This window comes from Protopterus annectens, chromosome 3.part0, assembly GCF_019279795.1.
Source record: "Protopterus annectens isolate FY-2018-M chromosome 3.part0, PAN1.0, whole genome shotgun sequence".
In the NCBI taxonomy this organism is placed as follows: Eukaryota; Metazoa; Chordata; order Ceratodontiformes; family Protopteridae; genus Protopterus; species Protopterus annectens.
This window is the reverse complement of record NC_056731.1, coordinates 1,117,411,766-1,117,438,498: the sequence shown is the minus strand read 5'-3', so window position 1 is coordinate 1,117,438,498 and position 26,733 is coordinate 1,117,411,766. Positions and strand designations below refer to the sequence as shown.

General features: G+C 38.9%; 1 protein-coding gene across 1 annotated transcript in view; it reads right to left on the bottom strand.

Annotated features, from left to right (window-relative positions):
- Window positions 1-26,733, bottom strand: part of OSBPL1A (oxysterol binding protein like 1A) — a gene marked incomplete in the record, with an annotated part of 2,690,541 nt that overhangs the window by 2,411,554 nt on the left and 252,254 nt on the right. The window contains 2 exon segments of the mRNA XM_044065352.1: window positions 10,137-10,211; window positions 10,303-10,388. Of these exon segments, the coding sequence (XP_043921287.1) occupies window positions 10,137-10,211; window positions 10,303-10,388 (161 nt within the window).

Here is a 26,733-nt window from a genome sequence, read left to right as displayed (position 1 = left end):
ATGGCTTGTCCAGAGCCACAGAAATAACACAAGGATCCACAGAAGGGCATCTGAAGAGAAGCTTTAAGCCTCTGGGACCTTATAAAAGCGGTCTGGCTTTTTGGGGGTGGGTGGCTGGAAATCTATTGTCTATAAAGCTGCAGCAAAGGCATCAAGGAAGGCAGGCAAGACAGGAGGAATAGCAAATGGAATAGGTGACTCCACCTGTAGTAACTCATTAGCATCTTTTTTGCAATTCCAGTACTTGGATGCTGTCCCATTTAAAGTGGTCCCTCATTTTAGCAAGAGTCACCCAAAGGAAAGGTCTTCCACAGAAGAATGTGTTCCATTGGATTCCTCTTCTGGGGAGGCATAATCCAGGGGGGAAGGAAACTGTGAAGAGTAGGCCAGCGATTCTTTCCCTGATGACGCTTCTTCCTCTGAAGAATCCTCTTCCCTAGTCCTTTTAAGTTGAGAGGCAGTAATGGGAGAGGGAGCTGTAAAACCTGGGAAGGCCTAATTGACATAAGGGCATTGAACAAGCCCAGAGTGAATTGTTGTCAGACGCTAACAGGTTCTTTAGCTGGGGATAACTTTCTTCTTTTTTTTCTTTTTTGCCATGAAGTCTGCCCAATGTAGAGTAGGAGTCACAATGTAGGCCTACACTCTATCTTGTTGGAATCTACCTCTTCCATTATAAGTATTTGAGGAGAATCCCCTTAGGGCCTTCTGAAATCACGAGCTGTGGTTCTCCTCGAACATCTGAAACATATGCCTGCTTGGCCTCTGCGGACATGCTTGTGCACAGATCCAAGGTGTTCTGAATATCAGGCTTGGTCTGTGGATCTGAACTGTGAACTAGTCATGTCTCTAGGCTCTCCTCCACCATGAGAGGGACGTCTGTTTCCAGAGGCACAGCAGAAGTTTCAGGCCTTTGATTTTTGGCATTCCGCTTCAAACTCGCCTCGCCATTGGGCCCTGATTGATCCCTCCACAGCACTTTTTGCTAGCAGCTTTTAGCACCGATTCTCTAGGGAGACAGCTAAAGAGGATAACCTAACTTCTTAAGGTCTTTGGGACAAATGCCTGATAAACAGAGTAGTTTTAATGGTTGTGGTTTGGGCCTAGGCAGAACAGGCACTGGAGGTAGCTATTCTTGTATGGAATTTGTCGACCACACTGGCTTCCCTTGTTCCTCTTGGATGACATGAACCCTAACCAAAGACAGTAGCAATTAGTCATAAAAATCCCCAACAGTGCACTTACCAGAAATCTGAAGAATCGCAAACAACTCTGAGTCAGATCATACATTCTATTCTGGCATTCGAATCTGGCGGCAGAGAAGTTCTGAGGATTGTGCGCGCATATGTCATTTTTATGGCCAACATCTGATCACAGCCTACATGCAACATACCATGCACCATACAGCAGTAAAAGTTTTTTGTATACTGGCCAACATATGGTTGCCTATGGTGGAGAACTCCCTTAGGTAATGAATACTGCAACAGATGAATAGAAGGACATCAACTTGTCATACATACAAAAATAATTAGGCAAAAGGACTTGATTGTGTCCAAATAAAATCTATCTGCAGATATCCATACAATGAAGCATGAATCTACCATGACTACCACGTTCAAGTCAAAACAAAGGTAAATTAACAGACTAGTACAAGTTCAACTCAGTGCTAACTTTAGGCATAATGAATGGGTCCCTTCTAAAATATTCCCTTCCTTAATTAAGGAGGTCCGACAGCAGCCTGTAATTTGGAAATTCTCCTTATAGGTGGCTACATGGCTATCAAGCCCAAGTGCCACTTCAAACATTGCCAAGCTTATCTCAGACTTAGCAAAATATTGCTGACATGCGTCAGTACCCCCAGAGAATTTTACTACTATGATATAGGCTTGTACATATCAGGCTGCCTCTTCTACATTAGAGACATGGGTGTCATTCCAGGGTAAATTTGCAAATTTTGCATCCATTAGTCCAAGTTATGTTTGGATATGGTTGGGGATAAGCTTTGTTTAATATGGCTGGGAAGCTTGTTCCACATACACCTGTTCTTTCAACATGAGATGTTTATTTTGCAGATGAGGTTTAGATCCTTAGAAGAGGTATTTCTAATGCCATTTGTTTTGTGGCTGTGCAACAAATCCATCACTGTGGTATCAGAGGATGCCTTGCAGGCTACGCAGAAATCGTTGTGCAACAGTCAGTAGGAGACTGACTACAGGAATAAGGCATTGAGATGGCCTACAAAGGGTTTGTTATTTACTCCCTGCATCCTTTTGGTGAGGAATCTCAGTGGTCGCGCTCAAGCGGTTTCAAGTGCATGGTCAGGTACATGCCATTCTGATAAAGTCTGCAGCGATTAACCTGATGAAAGTGCTAAATAAATTTATTACAGTATTATTTCCTTATGGTGTTTATCATTGTGTGGTAATTGTGTGCATTTTTCTTCATCTCTCCTGGCCAGACTGAATTTGGTTGCGTTTTATATTGCAAAGGGTGCACTGTACTCAATGACTAGTCTGATAAGAGACGAGTACAGTGGAACAATGACGTCCTTGGACCAGGATGCCATGCCCTTACTTATAAGTTGCGCAGTGTACAATGACTTTCTCACCACAGTCAATGCATGGAGATCAAAGGTCAGGTTACTGCCACAATGCAGTATTAGCAATGTGGTAATTTCCAGAGGTAGCAGTCTTTCCAAAAGGGTGTTAGTATGCATTTTTTTTAAACATTTTTCTCCACGTCTGTGCCAGCAGTTGTTTGTCTGAATCAAGTGTTCTTGAAGCGGTATCTGTGTCTTTAGAGGAATTCAATGACTATGCCTAATTTCCATCATCTACAAACTTGGTCAGCCAGAGGCTTTTCACATTTGCCTTAACTTCAGAACAGCAGATGCCAAAACAGTACAGACCCCAGCACCAATCCCTCTGGGAATCCACTACTGATTGGCCTTTTTTATGTCTGTGGTTTTCCTATCCTAACGTCTTGTGTCCTATCAGTGAGCCAGTTGGCTATCCATTGGGTAAAACATGGGTTTATGCCTAAGTCTGCAAGTTTATATACTTATAAAAGTATATTTACCTTAGTAATGAGTTCTGAAATGATATCCCATGACAAAAACTTCATATTGGCTGCTTTAGCGTGCTCATAGGATCAGAGTTGGCTTTTTATGCATCATAAAAATATCCAAAATAACCTCAGGAAGGAATACGCAAAAACAGAAGGAGGGGCAGTGTCTCTTAACAGCAAGTCTGAGGTGGAAAGTAAGTCACAGAAATGTTCTTGAAACCTTCTTACAAGAAAGAGAAATAAAATCTAGGACATACTGAAAGTCTGAAATAGCTGTCAAATGAACTCTAAATGAGAAGCAACTTAGTTCCAAGCAAAATATTTCAGAAAGGTGAGAAGGACTAAGGACACAAGAGTAGAAATGGGGCCTACATATTTGCATTTTCCATTTGCCCTTTAAGACTTAAGTAGGTGGTCTGTGAAAGGAAAATTTAAAAAGCCATGCTGTCAGCTTCAGTGAACAAAGGATCAAATGTAGTTTTCCTGCAAGCTGAGAAAGCGGTCTCCTGAACACATGCAGTCAGGTGTTTGAAAGAGAAAAGGGAACTAGGTTTGTCTGGACTAAAATAGGTCAACTACAATGACACTGGCTTTGATTAGCTCGGTGTTCTGAACAGACTATGACATAAGAGGGGATGGAAGAAATAGTAAAGGAGTCCATTTCATCACCAGTGAGCCACAACATCTCTAGTCCAACCTCCCAGAGCAAGAATCTGGGAAAAGTAGGAAGGTCATTTAGTGCCGCTTGGAGATGGAAAGTGGCTGCACACAGGAGTTCACTGGAGATAAAAATTCTGTGTATAACACATTGGATTAGATACCTTTTTGAGGCATCAGACAACAGCTGACTGACTGCCAGGAAAATGTTACACCAGGAATCTGCATCAACAGTGGAAATTCATGAGACTTAAATGCCTCTTGCCAAAGTCAGCAAAAATTCATTTCTCCATGCTTGCTGACTTATCACATCTGAGCCACACTGTCTGACAAAATGGAAAGGACTCCTTTTGAGAGAGAGTCCTAAAGGACCAGGAGGGACTGAAGAATTGCTCTCAATTTCAGAGTACTGATATGCAAATTAGACCTCTGAGGCATCCAGGTCCTTTAGCTGGTCTGTCCTCTGAAGTGTCCCTCCCCACATTAAGGCAGATACATCCACAGTAACTGCAACCTGAGGAGTCTACAACTGGAACATGCTCCCTGACTGAAATTTGCTTAGATCTAAGAACCAGATTAGGCAAGATCAAAATATTTAAGAAAATGGATAGGAGAAGGGATTTAAATCTTGGGACCACTGAAACAAAAGTGCCCAAAGAAGGATCCTTGTGTGGGATTAGGCATGAGGAATCATGAAAAATAAAGCTGTAATAAGCTCCCCAGACTATAAATACATCTCTACAGGAATTGCCTCAGATGGCTGTATAGAAGCAAACACTTGCTGAAGGGAGTGAATCCTGTACCACAATAAGAATACTCAAAATCCAGCCTGAAACTATAAATGCCTGAACCAAGACTTTGTAAAACTGACCACCTCTCCAAAGAAAGAGAAAAGTTTGAGCAAAGACCTCTTTCCACGAGTATGGGATGGAATACTGAAGAGACAGTCATTCCGGTAAGGGAATATCTTCATCCCCTGCTGTTCCTGATGGTCTACAACTACTCAAATAAACTTAAAGACATCCTGGTGGCTGAGGAAACACCTACCAAGTCAGTTATGAATAGACAGTAGTATCACTGACCATGAAGTGAAGAAACATCATTGAGTCCCAGGTTGTCAAGAAATGGAGGTAAACAGATTGGAAATTTGATCACCACATCCAATCTACCCTCCCCCACATCCAAACTTAGTGGACTATACAAAGCTATTAAAACTTTTCTTTGTGGATAAAAACATTTAGGCTCCTGCTGAATGTCTCTTAATTTCCTTCCTTATTTTTCATCATTTTTCCCCTGTGCCTGATGACCATCAAGCCTTCCCTTGTTAGATATCTGCCTGGGGGTGTCATCATTCAGACAACAAATTCACATAAATATTTGTGCACGTGTGGCACATAATCCATGACAGCACCCTGGTTATTGCCAGGCAGAAGGAAAAAATGTCTTCCCTTTGCCAATATTAGATTTTTTAGTACCAGTTTTTTTTTTTTTATTGCCTCCTTTAATACCTGCTGCATGTTCTCTGAAAAAGGTGCCTAAAGTTATTAGAAGTGAGCCACCCAGGAAGTTAGCTGAACATGTTTAAGACTGGGGTGTTTCAAGCTCACCCTCTTTTGTGTTAGCAAGTCAAGTTTGTGAGGAAACTTATAGTAACTGCCCTTGGCTAGTTTCATAAGAAGGGAAAACCAGTCTCGCCTGGCAAAAGGAGGTCACCACAATTTTTTCTGGAGTGTCATTCCAATTCTTCAGACCTACCCTGAATATCAGTGGAAAGGGTAAAAATGTGTAAAGGAACACTCCTGTCCAACAGAATGGAAAAGTATATATTTTCCAGGCCTGTTTGCACGGAATCCCAGAGCAGAAGTAGTTGAGTTTTCTTTCTGAAAAAAGACAAACAGATTTACTTGAGGTGTTCCCCACAACTGGATCAGTTCCTGGAAAACCATCCCTATCTATTTCCCATTCATGAAGGTCTGTCCTAGTCCTGCTGAGCTTGTTTGCCACTATGCTTTGCATTGATGGAATGTAAGATTCTTGGGGGGTTAGTGTGCGCAGAAGAGCTAACTCCCAAAACATCACAGCTGGCCTACACAGAGGGTTTGACTTTGGAAACCTTTTTGTTTATGTACCACATCATGAAAGGTGTTGTCTGTAATCACCTGACAAGATCTTAGGAACCATAGAAGATGAAGAAATTTTAAGGCATGAATCAGAGCCAACATCTGTTTTATAAAAATATATGGGCTTTGGTCTGTCTGAAGAATCCCACAGACCTTACACCTTTACCATCATGGAAACTGCTACTCTAGCAAAACCTGAGGCACTTTGAGTTACAGACTGACTTGGCGGCCGAAGAGACAAAGGGGAAGTCTGCATTTGCTTGTATTTGAAGTTTCCACCAATACCATTCCTATTTACAAAGCTGAAGATTGGTACCCAAAAGTCCACAGGATGCAAATGTTGGGGCCCTGTGTTTTTTAGATACTATCGAATCTTGCTTATATGTAACTTGACTACAAGAATCTTGAGAATCCTTGATGCTTTGAACCTTAGAATCTGAGAAAGACTGGCTGAAGTCTGACACTGAGTTGAGAAGCTTAGGAAGGTTTCCAGATAAAAACTCACCTTCTCTAGAGTCAAACAGGCCTTTTGCAGCAGCATGTCTATAAAACATCCAAGAAAGACAATCCTGTGTGACGATATCAAGGGTTACTTCTGAATGTTTATATGTTATCTCAGACTGGACAGAAGAGATGAAACCCATGTTAAGAACTACTGACATCTGGGAGAAGACTCTGCAAAGATAAGCAAGTTGTCTAAAGAAACATTTGAGTATCATTCAGTCTACACCAAGCTGCGACTGGGGCTAGACACTTTACAAACATCCCTGGAGCAGCATATAACCCAAAGTATAACACAGAATACTGTGTGTGTGAACTAGCCACAGAAAATTTGAGAAATTTCCTTACGTCTCTGACTACAGCAATGTGATGCTATGCATTTTTTAGGTCCAATGTTACCATAAAACTTCTCTGCAGAATAAGAGGTAACAGACTCCGAAGGGTGAACATCTTAAATTTTGGAACTTACACATTCAGATTTAGTCAGTAAAGATATAGAAATGGTCTAGAAGACCACTTTTTTCTTTGCTAACAGAAACATCCTAGAACAGAGTCTGCCCCTTTTATTTAATGGCACTGGTTCTATGACTTAAGTGTTGAAGAACCTGAAAGGAAGCTTTTGTATCTATTGTCAGTTGTATTTTTCCTGAATCACAGTTAACACCCAGAAATCTGTAACACACTGCAGCCAGTTGTTGGGACAGATTTTGAGAGAAGTGGGGCAGGAAGGGACGGAGAGAAAGGAAGCATGCTGGCATAGTCCTTCTTCTTCTTCTTTCGGCTTTTCCTGGTTAGGGGTCGCCACAGCGGATCACTTGTCCGCTCATGATTGGCAGTGGAGTTTCTGTGTCGAGTTGCCAGCCTGGCGCCCAACCTTCCACAGAAGGCACACACACGCACACAAAGACCATTTTTTAAAGGATCCTTACTTCGTATTGTTCCCTTCCTGTCATCTCTTTTGTTTCCACGTTTGGCCCAAGTGGGAAGGGACTGTTTTTCTTGGGTGTGAAAGATGATCTGGTTGATTTGCAAAAGGGGAGAGCTAGAAAAAAATCTTAGGAACTCCTTAAATTAATTTCTATCTTATCAAATTGTTTGAGGATCTGAGAATCACTCAAACCAAAGAAAATCTCATCTAATTCAAAACATCAGACTTTAACTCATCAGAAAAGGTTTGATGTCATCTCCAGGCATACCTCCACAAAATAGTGGTGGAAGAAGCCGCCCTAAACATAGTCTCTGGACAACCATACTAACTCCTTAAGGCATGTTTATATATTTTGGAAATGCTGGAAACAGAATTGAGATACGGACTATTTTCAGGGGAAAAAGTGGTAGCTAGGTCTCAAACTGAATACACACAAAAAAAAGCACAAAGGATTCTATACACCAGAGTCAGAAAAATGTATCTTACCAAATCTGTCAAAAATCATCCCATCCTTGTCTACTTGAGAAGAGTTGGATGAGAGTAAGAGCCTGTTCCCTGCTTGCATATGGGTTGATATAACTGCAGGGTCTGACCTAAGGTGAGAAAAGCAAGTGCTTGTTAATTAGATAAACTCTGTACAGCCTGTTTTTTTTATTTTTTTTATTTTTTTTGGGGGGGGGGGGCTGAAGCCAGTGAATCAGGATTGTTAGAGGCATTATATACATCTTCCAAAGTTGGCATTACAGGAAGAATAGGAGTGGAATGAGGCATACTCGCTTGTAAAATAACTCTTCATATCAATAGGAACACCTATTTGATCCCATAAAAAAAGCAAAAATCTGATAAAAAGAAAATTCCTCCAAAGGTGGTTGTGAGGAGCAGTTTTCTTCAACATCCAAGTTTTGGGCTTGGGGATCTGCAAGACAGGAAGCCCTGTAACTATGTCAGAATGTTCAACCATGTCCTCAGGAATATTTTGAATGACCGAATTTACAAGTACTGTAGTCTGCATACCAGGATTTATTGCCTGTAACAATTTTCTGAATAAAATTGTCTTTCGTTTTTTCCCGGTTAGGGGTCGCCACAGCGGAACTCCGGTCCGCTAATGATTGGCAGTAGATTTTTACGTGCTGGCTTGCCAGGCCTAACGCACAACCTTCAACGAAGGAACGCTCATTCACGCATGTCGACACACAGAAGACGCTCTGAGAATCGAACGTGCAACGTCTAACTGTGAGGCAACAACGCTACCGCAGCACCACCACCACAGTATATAACAATTTTCTGAATAAGGTAAGAAAAACATCTTTTCTTTCAGCTACCATTTTTTGTGAGGAACAATGTTTATGTTGTTTTTTTTTTTTTTTTTTTTCTTTCTTTCTGTAGTGACGGACTTGGAGCAGGAATTTCTGCTCATCAAGACGTCCCTTCCCCTAGACACATCCAACAGCATCTCCCATACCCTAGTAAAGATGGTTCTCCCATGTCTGGCTCAGACACTGGAACAGCTAAAGAAGACATTGCTAACCCCCAAATGGTTGAAAGGACTACAACTAGGGGAATCTGGAGATGTGAGTGAGTGGTCTAAGGAAAGACTGCTGGTCAATACAGAGTCACCCCACCCCACCATCGGCTGAGGCAAAGACAAAGCCCACGAAGTCAGCAAGGGCTCTCTAGTAAGTTGTTCTTTTTTCTTCTAGGAACAGTGAAAGTTGGGCCAGCACAAGCAGTGTAAGTATCCATGCTGTGAACAAGAAGAATGCTTTGAATGCAGTTAAAAACACTGCAACAAGTCAGTTGGAAGGTATTTTTTTCAAACAGTTTGCACAAATAGCACACTTTCTTACACACACACAAAGACCCCACAGTACTGTAATGCATACTAATAAAATTACTTTGACAGAAATTAATGGTAGGTAAGTTGTCACAGCAAGTACAAGCACTACTTCACTCAGAGTTCTCTGCTCAAAACGTGTTCCCACACAAAGCTTTTGCTAATATTTTCAAAAGTTTATATAGCAGTACATTTCCTCCCAAAATAAACCCACACACACACACATATATATATATATATATATATATATATATATATATATATATATATAGGAACCTCTGACTCTAAAAACTTTGGTGTGATATATATATATATATATATATATAAACATATACACACACACACACAGACACACACACACACAGTAAATAATTTAAAATTCTGTGTGGAAGGATTCCTCCAAAGGAGCCATACTAGAAGCTGAAGTGCCACCTACTGCTCTTATGAAGTCCCTGAGTAGCTTCTTTGCAGGGCAGAAAGAAAGCAATAATGATTTTCTACCCCAACTGAAAATTCTTCCATTCTTGATTGCTAACTGGACATTCATGAGGAGGAAGTGTAGGAAGGAGCCAGAGTTTTTAGAAAAAAGTCAGTTGTGTCTAGGGTAAGACACAAACCCATACAGCCAAAAGGCTACAGCAACAGTAGGAATAATGAACATGCAACATGACTAGAGTCTAGGACAGAATAATTTTTTTTTTTAAACAATCTGTCTACTTAATCATGAGTCATAGTATGAAATTTAGGCAATGGTATCTTGGTCGAATTCTGCTTAGGTTTGAAATGTATGGAACTTGATATGTCCCTGTCAGGGAATGTGGAACTTCCCTATACCTTGACCAATTCAAGTTTTGGCCAACTCTGCATTTGTAAACAGCTGACCACTGCCAAAACATCTTCCTCACCTGAAAGAAATGTCTTTAAGACTGTTTTAATAATAGACAAAAATTATTCATTTTGATTCAAGCTGAATAAGAAAATGAGGTACATTTTTTACTGTTCCTAGAAGCAGTTTAAGAGTGCAACTTACCTTTCGATCAGTAAATGCTGCACGATGTAGTGGGGTGTCTCCCATATCATTTACAACATTTAATTCGGCACCACCCTAGTAATAACAAAAAAAATGGTTAGATAACTGTCCAGCTATACGAGTTACTAAAGCTACTATCTGCCACAGGAATAACAGTGTTCTTTACCTTTAAGAGTTCTTCTACTACTTCTTTGTGTCCAAAATAGCAAGCAAGATGCAGAGGTGTCCAGCCCATATTTGACTTGCTTCTACCTAAAATAAAATAAAAATAAATAAATAATCATAGCACTATGCAAAGAACTACAACAGCAACTCACTAAACAAGGAGGATGCAGAGAAAACAACGTGCGAAGGCATGCTGAGTCAAGAAGGGGTGACAGCAGTAGGGAAAACTGCAAGCGACCTTACACCTGCTCAAGAGTGTCTTAATGAGACAGCGACACAAAACTTAAAAGTTCTTGCAGTCTTTTCTAAACAGAGAGAGAGAGAGAGAAACAAACTGAGAACAAATGGAGACTCAAAGGGCTGCACCATCTACAAAAGTAGTAGTGTACATGATCAACAAAACAAACGATTTTGAATATCAGATAAGATTACAGATAACAGAAAACCAGATCAGCCCTCTGTAGATGACACCATTGATTGGGGATTATCTGATAGGGGTACACAGAAGCTGAAAGAATAGTCTAAAAGGGGGGCCGCTCCACTTCAGTCCTTCCAAATGCAAGATGATGTGCATGCGTGCATGAAAAATAACCAAAAGGTTTAACATGAACTGGGGAAGGTCACTTCAAAAATTCAAGACAGGACAAAGACTTGGGTTTATTGTTATGGAAGGCATGAAATACTGAGAACATAAAGACAAGGTCACAATAAGGGCAAACCAAACGTTACTGTGTAAATAATGCTGGGGTATAGAATCCAAGGGATACAAAGGTGATGGTGCTAATTTACTGTTCCATATATCAGTATACAACATTAAGACTACTGAACTAGCTATATTCATTTGCATGTCAAGGGTGCACATTTCATGTAGAAAGTTATCTTATGGAATACAGACATTGTGAAGTTCAGACCACATCTAATATCTCTGAAATAACTGTTAAACTTACTAAAGTTGTATAAATCAACTGGCAAATATTTGCCAGAATTAAAAAAATACAGCCACAGAACTGAAGAAACACTTGTTTTCAAGAGTCTGCATTTTCAATACACAAAGTTAATTCTCAGTGGAAATATGTTTCAAAGCATTATCTTGGAATTCTTTCAACTAGAATGAAATATGGAATAAAACTGGAAGCTTTGACTCTACAAAAGGTGGTTTATTTCCTACTTCAAATGGAATAACTGAGAAGTCTGATAAGATTCAATATGTTACATTTTTGTATGTGCTTGAGAAAATCGTAAAGTTATTTAGTGTTTACTTTTCTTGAAGGGGAGGGGAAAAAATCAGCAGCACTGAAAAACATTTCATAATTATTATAAAGCCAGTAAGAATTTGGCATCTATAAGAAAAAGCACAAGGTAACAGTATACACAGTACAGATATCCGTTACAGAGTTAGAAAAAACAGAGCCAATGAAAGTGAATTTGAATGGCTGTACAGAGCTCCCTAATAAGAAACCGAATAATTTGTGGTATACAAAATGAGGAAATGTCATGCAGCCTTTTCAATAGAAACTGGCCAAACTTAACAAAAGTGGTAGTAGTTTGAAAATAAAGAGCAATATAACAATTAAATGAGAAAAGAGGTATGCATAAAATAAAATCCAAGTTAGATAAAACATGCATCAATAATAAATAGAACAAAGATATGTTCTACAAGTAATTGCAATGAAAAAGGAGAGACACATGACGATGGAAGATGGAAACCAGAGTGAATGCATCACTTTAGTTAAAACTTACAGGTGTGGCTTTAAACAGAAACATGCCTCTAAATGTAAAACAACAAAAGCAATCTCTTGTACAAAAGCTGCATGGTACTAAACAGAAACAAGGAAAAAAATCAATTGTTCGTACTGTAGAAGTGAAAAGAATTGATGCAGCGTTGTTTAAAAATGCAGCAGAGACAGTGAAACAGAAGTGAAAGTCAGACTTGTTGGAAGAAATAATGATAATGAAAGGTCATAATACAGAATTTATATTAATTAGACACAGATGCACAGTGTAATATTGTGTCAAAAAATTATTTTAAACCGCTACAGCTTAAAGGATCCAAAGAAAGCACTACATATACATTGCTAATCTATTCTGGCCACACATGATACTAGCTAACTGTTTGGAACACAAGTGTAAAGCTAACAAATTCAAGCATCTTTTTTCAAATATTGTATAATGTATTAGAAAAGTAAATTCTCTTAGAATTTTAGGTTACCTGGCTTGTGAGAAGCTTAGAATGGTAAAACAAGTTTACAGTATAAAAAACAAAGATAACATGCACACTGAAATCTGACAGAGACAGTAAAGATAATATGAAGTGCAACAGAAATTATATCTTACATGATTATACTGACTTAATCACAGATCAGGAAGCATTCCAGGAGAGCATTACATGCCATTAGAGAATGGGCAACGTGTACATCGCCAACCTGATTAGTATGTTAATACAGGGTCTATATTAGAACATCGAAGTTTCAAAACTTCGAATGTTCTAATAACAACCCGTATTCAGTGAAAGCTGAAAATATCGAAGCTACAGAAAACCAAATTTTTTCCTAAGGAAAGAATTTGGTTATCCATTTCTGTTGCTTCTGTATTTTCATTGCTGTGGTGGAAAGTTACGGGTTGGGTTCAGGTAAGTGTGCGAATGAGCGTGGGTTAGAGTACGGGATAGGTATGTGTGCGACTGTGTGGACGTGAGGGTTAGGGCGGGTTAGGTGAGTTAGGGTTAGGGAGTGGGTCAGGTAAGTGCACGATTGTGTGGACGTGAGGGTTAGGGCAGGGTAGGTGAGTTAGGGCACGGGTAAGGTGAGTGTGCGATAGTGACGGACCTTAGGGTTTGGGTTAAGGTAAGTGGATAGTTAGTGGTGTATGTATAGTTTAGTGCAGGGTTAGGTGTAAGATTTTAGGTGTATGTGTGTGGATTTCTGTTTGCTTGGTGTGCTTGTGTTGTGTGTATGTGTTTTGGAACAGCAAAATTTTTCCCTAGGAAAAAATCTGCTGTTCTGTATGTTTGATGTTTTCAGCTTTCGCTGAATAGGGGTCGATATGAGAACATTTGAAGTTTTGAAACTTCAATGTTCTAATATAGACCCTTAATATACAGGTAATGCCCACTGAAAAACAAGTCCATCACTTCACGACAGCAAATATAAATGTTGTGAAGTTCAGACAGCAAAGAAACCAAATGGCTACCATTTTTTTTTTACACTTGCCAAACAGAACTTTGCAGTTTAGAGAGCATAAAAATTAAAATAAAAGGTCTAGTAATAAAAAAACAAGAAAGAAAATTAAGTGTGTGTATATGCCTGCGTTTCTGGTTTGAGTATGCTTCTGCTTGTGTGTGCTTATGTTGGCGAGAGAGACAAGGAGAGAAACAGGTGAAAGACACCATGGCAGTGCTACCTTCAACAGATAGTCCATCAGCAGCATCAAAGGAAAAACAAAAGTGGGACTTCCAAGATGGCTGTACATTGATATACAGCTTAACTTCAGCTCTCCTGGTGGCAAAAATAAACTCACTCAAGTAGGCATCAACCCCTACATCACTAAGTGGATTGTAAACTGGCTCACAGATAGAACCCATACTGTGAAAGTAGCTGACTCCAAGTCAAACTGCCAACTAGTCACAAGTGGAGTCCCACAGGGTTTGGTCCTGGGTCCTCTCCTGTTTGGTATCTACTTCTTTGAAGTCCAGGCCAACACGAAGGGACTCTGGCTGACAAAGTTCACAGACGATTGCAAGCTGGGAGCTATTATGAACTAACCAAGTGATGTTGACATCCTACAGAATGGCCTCACTGAGACCAACGACTGGTGTCAAAATCATGGCCTTAAGCTCAATGCCAAAAAAATGTGTCGTCATCCCCTTTGGAAAAAACCCAGTTCCCATGAATTACTACATTGATAGTAGTCCACTGAACACAGAAGGCGTTATAAGAGATTTGAGAACACAGGTTGACAGCAACCTCTCTTTTGATCACCACATTGCCACTGTGGTCAGAAAGTCCTTCTATGTGGCACATCTCATTACAAAGGGTTTTGCATCCAGGAAGAAAGAGGTCATTGTCTCCTTCTACTCTTCCCTCATTAGTCCAATGATAGAGTACAATGCCCCATTTGACATGTACCTCACTAGACACCTGCAACAACTGGAGAGGCCAAAAAAGTACCTCACAAAGAGAATTCTAGGTCTTAAACACTTCTCCTATATGGACAGACTCCAAAAACTCCAACTATTCTCTAAAACTTCAACTATTCTTGGTCTCATATTGCCTACTTAGAGGTGCTCTCTGCTTGACTTACAAAGCCATGTCTGACCCAGCTCTGTTAGAAATGCTACATCTAAAGAAATCCCAATCCCTCTGCACCACATGCTGCAGAGACCTCAACTTCATTACCACACTCAACAGAACAGAGGGACAAGTTCATAACCCAGAGACTGCTCATGCTACGGAATAGACTTCCCATACATGTCAAGCAGAGCACCTCACCGACCCTCTTCAAGAAAATCTTGATGAATGGATGGGAAATAGAAAATTCACCCTGGGGAAACTAAGGTCGGGTGGCACGATGCCAGGGTAATCCTATGGCTAGGCTTGTAAAGCCCCCAGGGCCATCAGCCTAGTACACACCTATGAACCAAAGTAAGAGCTACTAATTCTGATAGCTTAAGTAAAATTCAGTTATTGGCAAATAAATACACCACCTGAATGCTAGCAAAGAAAAAAATGTAGACAACCTGAAAAAAATCAACTACAAAAGGTGAAGAGAAAACGCTGACTGGGAAGAGCCCCCTGCAGCTGTTCAGCAAAGCACAGGTCAAGCTTCACCTTTGGTAAAAAAGATGGGTTCCAGTAATTTACAAGAAAAAATAAATCAAATGTACTCATAGCTGATTAAAATAAATGAAACACTGAAGGAGCATATTGGCTCTAACAAAATGCAGGAAAATAGAAGAAAATTTAACTAGCTATTCAGATGAACCAATAAAGAGTGCAATAATCAGATGCTGAAATGAAAAAAAAGGCTGGCTGAGTATGAGACTTCTCAACAGCTGTTTCAAAAAATGGTAGGGTAAAAGACAAAGCAGGCAGAGAAAACCTTAGATTTTCTGCTGTACCAGAGAAACCAGAAAGAACACACTGTATTAATTTTATGAACACACAAATAAGCAACTGGACTGGTATTCCACAGTACAATTTCTTAATTGAAAGGGCACAGAGTGTATGCTCCAAACCTGGCCATTGGAAGGCAGACAAGACCTATATTAGTAAAGATGACCTCATAGCAGCAGAAAGAGTTTTTTCCTGAAAAAACATCAGCAGAACGGAGAGTATTAAAAACTGGAGGTAGCATAGTGTTTGTGGAAAAATGATTACTTGATGTACAGCAGGCAGAAGAGAAACAGATTTATGCCAAATTTATGCCAGCACTCTAGGAATGTTGAGAGGCTGGTGCGACATTCAAGCTGGTGTATTTAGCTGCCTTCAGAATATTTTCCTGAGGGATCAAAGAAATTTCTGATAATGAACAGACTGACTAGGAAATTACCAAAGTTTATCCAACAAAAAGTGAACCATCAAACAGAAAGGGACTCTGCTTCTCATTCTGCTGACAATAAGTTCATAGAGCGACTTTGCCAGTGAAACCTTTTCCAATGTTCCAAAGGAAAATGTTTGAGAGAGAGAAAAAAAGCACAAGGTCTGACTAGAGGAACCAGAGTCTAGTGCTGAGAGAGGAGATGAACAGCAACACTGAAATTAGTGAATAGATATGAAATTATAAAGCATCAGTGACATTTGTGAATATGTCTTTGCAAGAAAAAGGAAGCTGAGAATGATTAGACTTTTGTTGACTTTGTCAAACTTGTGGGTGGAATGTAAAGTATATACCCCCACTTTATGTGAATAATGGTTAGAAGGACACTAAAAGGGGGAATTAACTGTAAATTAAACAATTTTTGTTTTAATAGCACTTGTATGAAGCATTTCATGACATAAACTGCATATTATATAGTAAAGCAGTTTTGTGTAGTATGTAGCCAAGGTCATTTTAAATGGGGGGGGGGGGGGAGTCTTTTCAGTGAATCTTGCACATGATAAATATATTACAGTAAACACATACCTTTTTTATAGAAATACAAATTTTACAACATAAAAAGAGAAGAACATTTGGACAAATCAAATTTATGCTAATATGCTGTAATTTTGGGCTGCTGGGGTGGGTGGGCGGGTCGAGTGTAAAAGTGCACTGATGTACATTACATGTAGAGTTGAGATGTTTTCTATTATTTTTGCATAAGTGAATGTCTGGAATAATGCCAATGGCTTAAATAGAAAAACAAGCATTTTATGTAAACAAGAAGGCTTGATAAATAGGACAAAAAGATGAATGTCATGAGAAATACCATGTTTTTAGCATATATGATAGGACAAACTTTTTTTTTCCTTTATTAAATGTTCAGTGGGAATCACAAAGACTGCATCTGAATGCAGTTGTGCATTCTGTTCTGTTTTGAGTGAAAATAACATGGATTTCTTCATATATCTGCAGTGTTATCTTTGTTTTTTCTTCATCACTGACTATGTTCCAAGGAGATGACTTGTTTGCAGGTACAAAATTAATGCTCAGACTTTTGAGCATTACTTGCTGAGGCAAATGCAAAGCTTAAAGGTGTCAACTGGTTCAGTAAAAATAGTTTGAAACTATTGGAAGAGAATAAGAGACAGCAGCTTTCCTAGCAGCCTTAAAACATTTAATATAGCAGTCTATAGTTTAGTTTTTATTTAAAATAGTAACTGCGCTTTTTCTTACGGATAAAAGTTAAAGTTTTCTGAAAGTATGAAAACAGTTTTTCAAATCAGGGAAGGGAATAGAGATCAGAAAAGTAACCTTTATTTTAGGTTAGGTAATCCCTGTGGGTACAGCTGTCAGTTTGGGGGAGTTGATCTTATATGGAGGGTTAAACTTCATTTTTTGAAGATGTATATAGTTTTGTGTTTGTTCTAAGTAAGCAAGTAACATGAGTGTTCTAAAATTTAATTAGTTTTTTGAGTGTTTTCATTTAAATAAAATGTCTTGAAAGGATATAACAAAATAAAAATGTATAAAAGATCAGCCTGCCCAACATTAGTGTGTGCGAGTAATACAAAGTTAGAAATATGCATTCAAAACAGCTGTCACTTAAAATAGGTGGGAACAATACGTTCTTACCATAATGGCTACACTATTCATATTAGTTTGGAATGTAAACGGCCTTGCTGGTGTGGGAAAAGGGAGGAGTACTGAATTACATTAAAAAATGCTGAGTGCAAATAGCAATACTGCAGAAAACACATTTGGAAAGAAATGATAAAAATATCAGGGACAAAGGAAAAGAATAATAATTATAGTAATTGACAGTGGAGCTCCAATAGTGACAGAAGTAGGAAAAAAAGATAATAATGGTAGACTTGTGGTAGTACAGGGCTACTGGCAAGGAAGGAAGACTATGCTGGTAAGTACTTATATTTCACCAAAAATGCTATTACGGAGTTTAAGAAATTTTGGGGAGAAATAATCCACTATCTGCAGCAAATATTATTTATAGGTGGGTACTGGAACTTGATTTGGAACAATTAGGATGTACTAGAGGGAAAACAGAGCAAGTTCCAAAAAACTGGAAGTCAAGAAAGAGCACAAATGGACATTTTATGTTAGACAAGAATTCAATATTAGGAACTCGGAGAGAATTTGCATAGTACTCCCAAAGCTACAATAACTAGGCTAGATTAGACATAAATTATTTTTCACTGGAACCAATGCATTTAATTGAAAGCTTCAACACACATCCAACAACTACTTCAGATCCTGCACCAAAAAAACTAAGATAAAAATGCAGGGTAATGAAGTAAAAAAATGAGACACTGGCAATTTCCCACCAACCTGTTAAAAAAACAGGAATTTAAGGAATGGGTAATGGAAATTAGTTAACAGTTACAAGGTATGAGAAAAAAAATTCTTCAGAAGTTACACATAGTGAATGGAATAAAGTGAAAATGGTGTTTAAATAATTCCTATTACTTCTTAACCAGATCTCTTTTTATTTTTCCCCTATTTTAGAGCATACCTCTCAACCTCCAGGTTAGAAAATCAGGGACAAAGGATCTTAAAATTAGGGACATCTAATCAACATAATATATGCATATGCAAATTACCAGATTAATGGACAGCCCCAAACATGTTCAGCTACATAAAGACAGAACATTATTTTAGATAAGTTATAAAGGAGTTCTATACATACACAGACTCAATATGGGATTATTCATATTTTCAGACAGCCGTATGTTTTCACAAATAAATAAAAATAAAAGTAATACACTCCCACCCTCATACTTAAGAAAGCTGGTTTTAAGACAATTGCTAAAACATTTTTTCAAACCACAGATAACATGGAAGCAGTAGATACAATAAGACATCTCTTAACATGTTAGCACAAGAACTTTGTACAAAGCATGAAATAACAGGGTGGACAAAGGCACAAACATTAGAGAGAGATTTTCAATACTACTCCTATAAACTTGCTATAATAACAGGATTATCTGTAGGAATATATTTTTGAACGACCCCACAGTCTGAAACTGAAATGTCTGTCATTATTTAATGGCTTCAGTCTGTGACTTGCCAGGTGTCAACACATTTTCTGAGAACAATCCAAACAAGAGGCAAAAGTCATGGATTATACCTCTCAACCTGTTAGCACAAGAAGTCTGCACAAACATAAAATAATGAAGGGGGAGAAAAGCCCAAATATCAAGGGCAGATTTTAAATATTGCTCCTATAAACTTAGAAAAATACTAGAATAACAGTATACATGTTAGAATATATTTTATGTAAAATACCAAAGCCTGAAACTCAAATGTCTGTCATTATTTAGTAATTTCAGACAGGGATTTGCCAGAATATGGCACCTTTTATGAGGAACAACCCAAAAATATGAGGCAAATACCTTTCAACCTGTTAGCACAAGAAATTTGGATAAAGCATTAAATAATGGGGGGGTCAAAATATTTGGGGCAGATTTTAAATATTCCTTCTATAAACTTAAAATAATGTTATAACAACAGGATATGTATTAACATGCATTTCATGAAGAAAATCGAGGTCTAAAACTCAAATGTCTGTCATTACTGGTTAACTTTGCAATGAAACTTAGAAAAATACTAGAATAGCAGGATATGTGTTAAAGACCTGCACATCTTACAGAAATACATTTAACTCAAGGGTTAAAGACTTTGGTCCTTAGCCATTTGTCAGAAAACATTAACTTACCAGTCACCAGAAGGTTAGCACAGAAGAAAGAATTAAAATAAAAATCCAAAACTCGAGTCCAAAAGAATGGTGGCAAAACTCAGACCTAATGTGCACAAATACTCCAGCAACTTGGAGTGCTACAGCTCACTTCCATAAGCAGAAAAATGGTCCACATTCCCTTGAGTTTCTGCTAATAGGCAATTCAGCAATAATGAAACCAGAGTCCCGAGTTCTTCATTCTTCTTTATACCTGGTGGCTTCAAGTTTTGCAAAGTCCTCAGCGCGCCGGCGAGATAAGTTCATTCACCCAATAACCGTTCTTCAAAACTAAGGTTCCTCTATTCGTAATGACTATATGCTGACTAGCAGACCTAAAGACCAAAACATATCAGGTCTGTGTTTCTGCATGTAAGCAACAGGAAGTTATGAAAGAAATGGTGAAACTGGCCAGCAGCATGCAAATAAGATGCAGTAAAGTGATGCTCTGATTGGCTAAGACAACTACAGCCAGAAGAGAGGTAATTTTACTGCAAGTCTAGGTCAAAGTATTGTAGAATAAAAGGAATCTTCAAAAAAAAGAGGCACAACTGCTGAGTGTTAGAGAGAAAACACATGAGTATATGAATAATATACACGAGTTTAGAAAGACTGCTGTTAAGCAATGATTTTTAAATAATTCCACACCTCAAAAACTGTTAGCACAATGACTTAAGCAACAGAACGAGGAAAGAGTTGTTGCTAAACTTAACAGAGCCTGCAGAAAGAAAAATAATCAGAGATCCTGTAAAGATACGAGACATTTCAGAAATGGTATGAAAATTTGTATAAAACAGAGAAAAGTAGAAATCAGCAGCATGAATGAAATAATTAAGGAAAACTCAAATATCCATAGATAAACAACAGTTCCAGGTAAAAAAAGTGACAGTTCCCAGTTCACAGAAGTTGAAACTATTTTATTTAGACTAAAAACATGTAAGCGCTTTCACAGTGATTTTACTGCTTCATCAGATGTTCAACGAAACACTTACTAGCACAAGTTAAAATAGGGAAATTAAGATCTAGTTGTTAATTAAACTCAAAAATATTCTATACTTATAAAACAAAAGTATAGAAGATTTTTAATTTAATTAGGTAATTAATTAAATCTTAATTTCCCTATTTTAACTTGTGCTTGTAAGGGTTTTGTTGAACATCTGATGAAGCAGTGGAATCACTGTGAAAGCGCTTACGTGTTTTTAGTCTAAATAAAATTGTTTGAACTTCTGTGAACTGGAAAAGCTATCATTTGCTTTACCTGGAACTGTTGTTTATCTCTGGACATTTTTTGTATCTGGGCCAGGTATTAGTCCAGTAGAATTTGGTGTTTGTTCTTTGCAGATTTAAATATGTTAAGGTGAGAGGTAGATGAGGCTCAACAATTAAGTCTGGATAGGAGCAGAGGAGATAAAACACTGATGTATAATCAATCTGCAAGAAAGTCTCCAGAAACAGATGGTATTCTGGTGGATGTTTGGAAGGAAGGAAGTGATAAAGATCTGGAAGGTTTAGCATAACAGTATTTTAAAAGGAGAGGAAGCACCAACATCTTAGAAGAAAGCAGTGGTGGCTGTTGTATCTAAACATGGCAAAGACCCACTAGACTCACCTTCATATAGACACAATCATGGTTTTAAATTGAAATGAAAGCGTTTATGTTTACATCAGCTAAAAGAACAGCAAAGGTTGCCAAAATTGAAAGATATGGATCAATGATTACTATCTTTTTTTTTTTTTTTGGTGGGGAGACAAACATTTGACAACAATAATGAACCAGAGGAAGGCAGAATGTAAGAAAACACTGCTGCTGTTGGTGGGTCTGAATGCAGAGAAAGCATTTCACAGACTAAGCTGGGACTTTATGAGAAGGGCAATGGAAGCATTTGTATTACTTGATACAATAATAAGGTTAATCAGGAGGTTTTACGAAAGACCTGAGACAAGAATTATAGTGGGAGAGTTCCTCTCTAGTAAGTTGTGCCTGAAAAGAGGAACTAGGCAGAGGCATCCTCCTTCCCCTTTGTTATCTGCGTTATATTTAGAGCCACTGCCAAAGAAAATAAGGGACTCAGAAATTCAATGATATAAACTGGCATGATAATCAAGAAAAGTTGGCTTTATTAGTAGATATTTTTTACCTGATAAAACCCGAAGTAGTACATTCAGGGTTCTGGGACATTTTGAGACAGTTTTAAATCTTCTGGGGATATAAAATTAATGAAGATAAAACAAGGGCTATGGACGTATATTATATACCCACACAAGAATTGGTTCAGCAATACCTAAATTTACATGGGACACAACAAGATGAAGTATTTAGGAGTATGGATTAAAAAGGCTTCTGTTACAAAAGTTAATATGTGGGAAGAGACTAAACAAAAGATAATACAAAAACTGGGAAACTGGAAGCTTCTTGGTTTATGGATATGAACAGTAAGATACAAGCAATGAAAATGTTTTTAGGCCCTTTAGTTTTATACACAGGTTAGGCATGTTTTTATCAACCATTGGAGATGTTGTGGACAACAATTAATAAATTAATAAGGAGTTAAAGGAATTTATCTGGGAGGGGAAAAAAGGGCAAAGGTTAAATGGGATAAGTTGATCCTTTCAAAAGAGCAAGGTGGTTTAATATTACCCAACTTGAAAGGATATTTTAGAACTACACAATTAAGGCTCATATACATAAGAGAAGCAGAAAGTTACAGTTAAAAGTAAAAAGGGATGATGGATTGGGGGAATTCAAGAAATAAGAAGAGTGTGGGATTTTGTATGCAGATCCTTATAACAGCCGTGCAGAATATTACATTCTTAAAGTAGCAGAAAACATTCTAAGAACTTAGCCAACACAAGACCAGTGAAAGAGGATTTTGCCAACAGGGATGACTACAAGTGAGGGTGCAGAGAAGAGGCAACGGGGGGGGGTGGAATTTATTGGAGAAAAGTGTCAAAGGAACAAAGGTATAGAGTGCAAATAACTGAATAGCAAAAAGTAACAGAATGAGATGAGGCCAAGAAGACATCTGAGTAAAGGCAAACAGAAGGGGTTATGGTGAAAAGGGATTATGGGGAATCCTAAGTGACAGAACTGCTAACGTAGAGTTTTTTACTTGAATCTCGAACAGTAGCTGCTGTCAAAATTAGGGCATATAAAATATTGCACCATAACTATACGGCTCAATCAGAGGAGGTCAGAAAAGACTGGAAAGAAAAACTAGTTAAGCAGTTTACAAGGGAACAATGGGAGTGTGATGCCCGTGCCCTGGCCCAGCAATCAAGGAGCCTCAGTCCTCACCACTAACACCAAAGAGGGCATCTCAAAGAAGAAAGGATAACAAATACACACAGTAAAGTGCAATTTCCCTTAATAGCACACAGAGATCAGAGTAAGTCCAGGGCTGGCCGCTCCATTGCTCTCCAGGTCCCTAATAAGACTCCCCACTGGCACAGCAATAGGGTCTAGGGTCCAGATCTCAGCCAGCTGGGCAAGCTAAAATATCCAGCACCCTCTCTGTCCAACCAGTGCTTCATGTCCCTGCCCAAGTAGCTGACACACACACACTTTGAAATAAAAGTTTATACAACCACACAGACAATCCTGGGAAAGGCTGGCACAGGCTCTCCAGCTGTGCCCCTATCACTCAGACTATACGGTAGTACTGCTTGCCACCACCCAACTAATATTTATCAGCTACTCAAAGGCCCTTAAAAGGGTAGCCAATTACAACACTTGATCCAACTGGTAGTATAACTAAACAGTCAAGGGTTATTAGAGTGACTTGGTACAGGATCCTTATACACATGTAATGTACTCTTAGAGCTTAACTTATCTCTACACAAAACAGCTACAGTTGAAAGGTTTTAAAATATTTAATAATAATAAAAACACAAGACAATACTTTCTACTACACAGTGCTAGTCAAGAGTTCAGAGATCACAGAGAAATACTTAAAATAATTCAATAGGAACAGTTTTGACATCACAGAAAAACAGTCTAATCTTTCTAGCTATTTCTAAAAGAAAACACAAGTCGAAGATAAACTTACATAAGAAAACAAGTAGAATGCTGATGAGTTGGATGGTCAAGACAAAAATGCTCAATAATCTCTGGTTCTCTCTGTTTAAATTGAAATTGCAGTGCTGATTAACATTACATCATTCTTCACACTTCCCTGGGTTCCCAGGCTAACAGAAACTGCATTTACATTCTTAATATCTCATTTTGTTATCTTGCAGCTGGTCAGGAAGCAGAGCAATAAAATACATTTGCATGTTTAAATCTAGCAATTTAACTCTTGGTTAAAACAACAGCAAGAATGTCTTCATCTTCTAGACCCTTCGGCACCACCTTCTACATCAAAGGGTCACCTCATGCTTTCCTTTGGTCAGTAGAGTGCACTGTTGTCACATTTTTCCAGTTCTACATTTAACACTATTTCTTTACATTTAAGACAACAAGTCTGTAGTTTACATTCATATTTACAAATGATAGAATTTTGCAGATAATTCTATCTGGCTAGGCTGGCAGCCTTCACAGGGAGTGCATCTGTATGTCTCCCAAGTATACAACAAAATGTAGAAGGTTTAGGATTTTTGATTGGAAATGGCTGTATGGGTATTTTTTATAACTCAAGTAGATTCCATATTCTTCCTTAGATAGATGGCAGATGTTAAGAGGTATGAAGGGGAAGAAAGAGGTAACTGGGAACATATGTTTTAGGTGTGTAATTAGTTGGCAGATTTTAAAAATTCCATACAGTGTACTCTGTCAGAGGTACTGGGTGAACAAATAGGTGTAAGGAAATTATGCTTTTGAGCTGGGACATACACGGCCCCTTCTTACTTTCACAAGATATGAACACTTGATCCAAAGATCTGAAATATTTAGTTCTGTCAATATAATACCCAAGTTGTCTGTGGACATACAATGTATGGAGTAACCTCTGTGTCTCATTTTAGGTTCAGGGAAGAAATAGCCTAGCGTAAAGTAAACTTGGATACCACTTAGTTCTCAATGAAAGCTGCTTCTGTGGAAATGAGATAGGACTGACTCACCATAACAACTTGCAACTCACATACTCTTCTTGTAGATGTCAGAGCAATCAGTACAACTCTATTCTATGTTCTTAGTTTCATAGGTGTGTACTATGCTAATGGCCCTGCGGCCTTTACAAGCCTAGCCATAGGATTACTCTGGCATCGTGTCACCCAACCTTAGTTCCCAGTGCCACTATAGAGTAGAGCCACTGGAGTTATCCCCAGAGTGAATTTTCTACTTCCCATCCACTCATTAAGATTTCTCTTGAAGAGGGTCAGCGAGGTGCTCTGCTTGACATGTATGGGAAGTCTATCCCATAGCATGGGCAGTCTTCTGGGTTATGAACCTGTCCCTCCACCATGTTCTGTTAATTGTGATAATGAGGTTGACAGGTCTCTGGAGTGTGTGGTATGAAAGGATTGGGATTTCTTTTGATGCAGCATTTCTAACAGAGCTGGGTCAGACATGGCTTTGTAAGTCAAGCAGAGATCGCCTCTAAGTAGGTGATATGAGATAGAGAATAGTTGGGTTTTTTTTGAGTCTGTCCATATAGGACAAGTGTTTAAGGCCTAGGATCCTCTCTGTGAGGTACTTTTGCAGCCTCTCCAGTTGTTGCAGGTGTCTAATCAGGTACATGCCAAATGGGGCATTGTACTTGATAACTGGCCTAATGAGGGAAGAGTAGAGCGAGACAATGACCTCTTTCTTCTTGGATGCAAAACCCTTAGTAATGAGATGTGCCACACAGAAGGACTTTCTGACAACAGTGGCAATGTGCTGATCAAAAGATAGGTCTGTCACAGCCTATGTTCCCAGATCTCTTACATAACGCCTTCTGCGTTCAGTGGACTACCATCAATGTGGTAATTCATGAGAACCAGGTTTTTCTCAAAGGGGATAACGACATATTTTTTGGCATTGAGCTTAAGGCCATGGTTTTGATACCAGTCATTGGTTTCAGTGATGTCAGCATCACTTGGGTAGTTAATAATAGCTCCCAACTTGCAATCATCTGCAAATTTTGTCAGCCAGAGCCTCTTTGTATTGGCCTAGACTTCAGAGAAGTAGATACCAAACAGGAGATGACCCAGGACCGAACCCTGTGGGATTCCACTTGTGACTACTCGGCAGTATAACCTGAAGTCAGCTACTGTCACACTGTGGGTTCTGTGAGCCAGTTTGCAACCCACCTAGGGATATAGGGGTTGATGCCTAGCTTAGTGAGTTTTTCTATGATTCCTGAGTGGGGAATGGTATCAAAGGCCTTGGCCGGATCAAGGTAGGCTGTATCAACCACCTTGCCTTCATACACAGCTCTGGTGACTTGACTCAAAGAAGTTGAGCAGGCATGATCTACCCTTCAAAAAACAAAATGTGTGGGATCCAGAGTTTGGAGATTCCTTATATCCTTGTTTATTTGGTCCATGATTATGCATTCCATAGCTTTGTATATCAGGCTCGTCAGGCTAATGGGGCAATAGTTCCCAAGGTCTGTAGTCGTTCCTCCTTTGTGAAGAGGGATGACTGCAGCAGTGCACCATTCGTTAGGGACAAAGCCTGAGGTGAGTCTGTGATTGAACAGGGCACACAGATAAGATGACATTTCACTCTGTAGTTCATGTAGAACACAGCCAGGGATATTGTCAGGTCCCATACAAGCTGTATTCTTCACCTTGGAAAGTGCTATTTTAACCTGTGCAGCAGTAATACTGGGTGCCTGGCAATCTACTGGCACTGTGATTGGTTCTTTAAGGGGGGAGGGGTAAGGTTGGTACTGAATCTGTCGGCCAGTATATTGGCAATATCTGTTGACTCTGTATAGGAGGCACTGGTATTGTTTTTGGTCCTTTGGGGGGACGGGTAAAGTTGGCACTGAATTTGTCGGCCAGTATATTGGCAATATCTGTTGGCTTGTTATAGGAGGCACCATTGTGCAGTAGCTCAGAGCAAATCTGGGTATTGCCGTGGAAATTATTTGCATAACTATAGAAGGCCTTGCGGTTGTCTTTACTGTCTGCTCCGATTCTATTTTCATAGCTAGCTTTAGAGGATTTGATGAGGGATCTCAA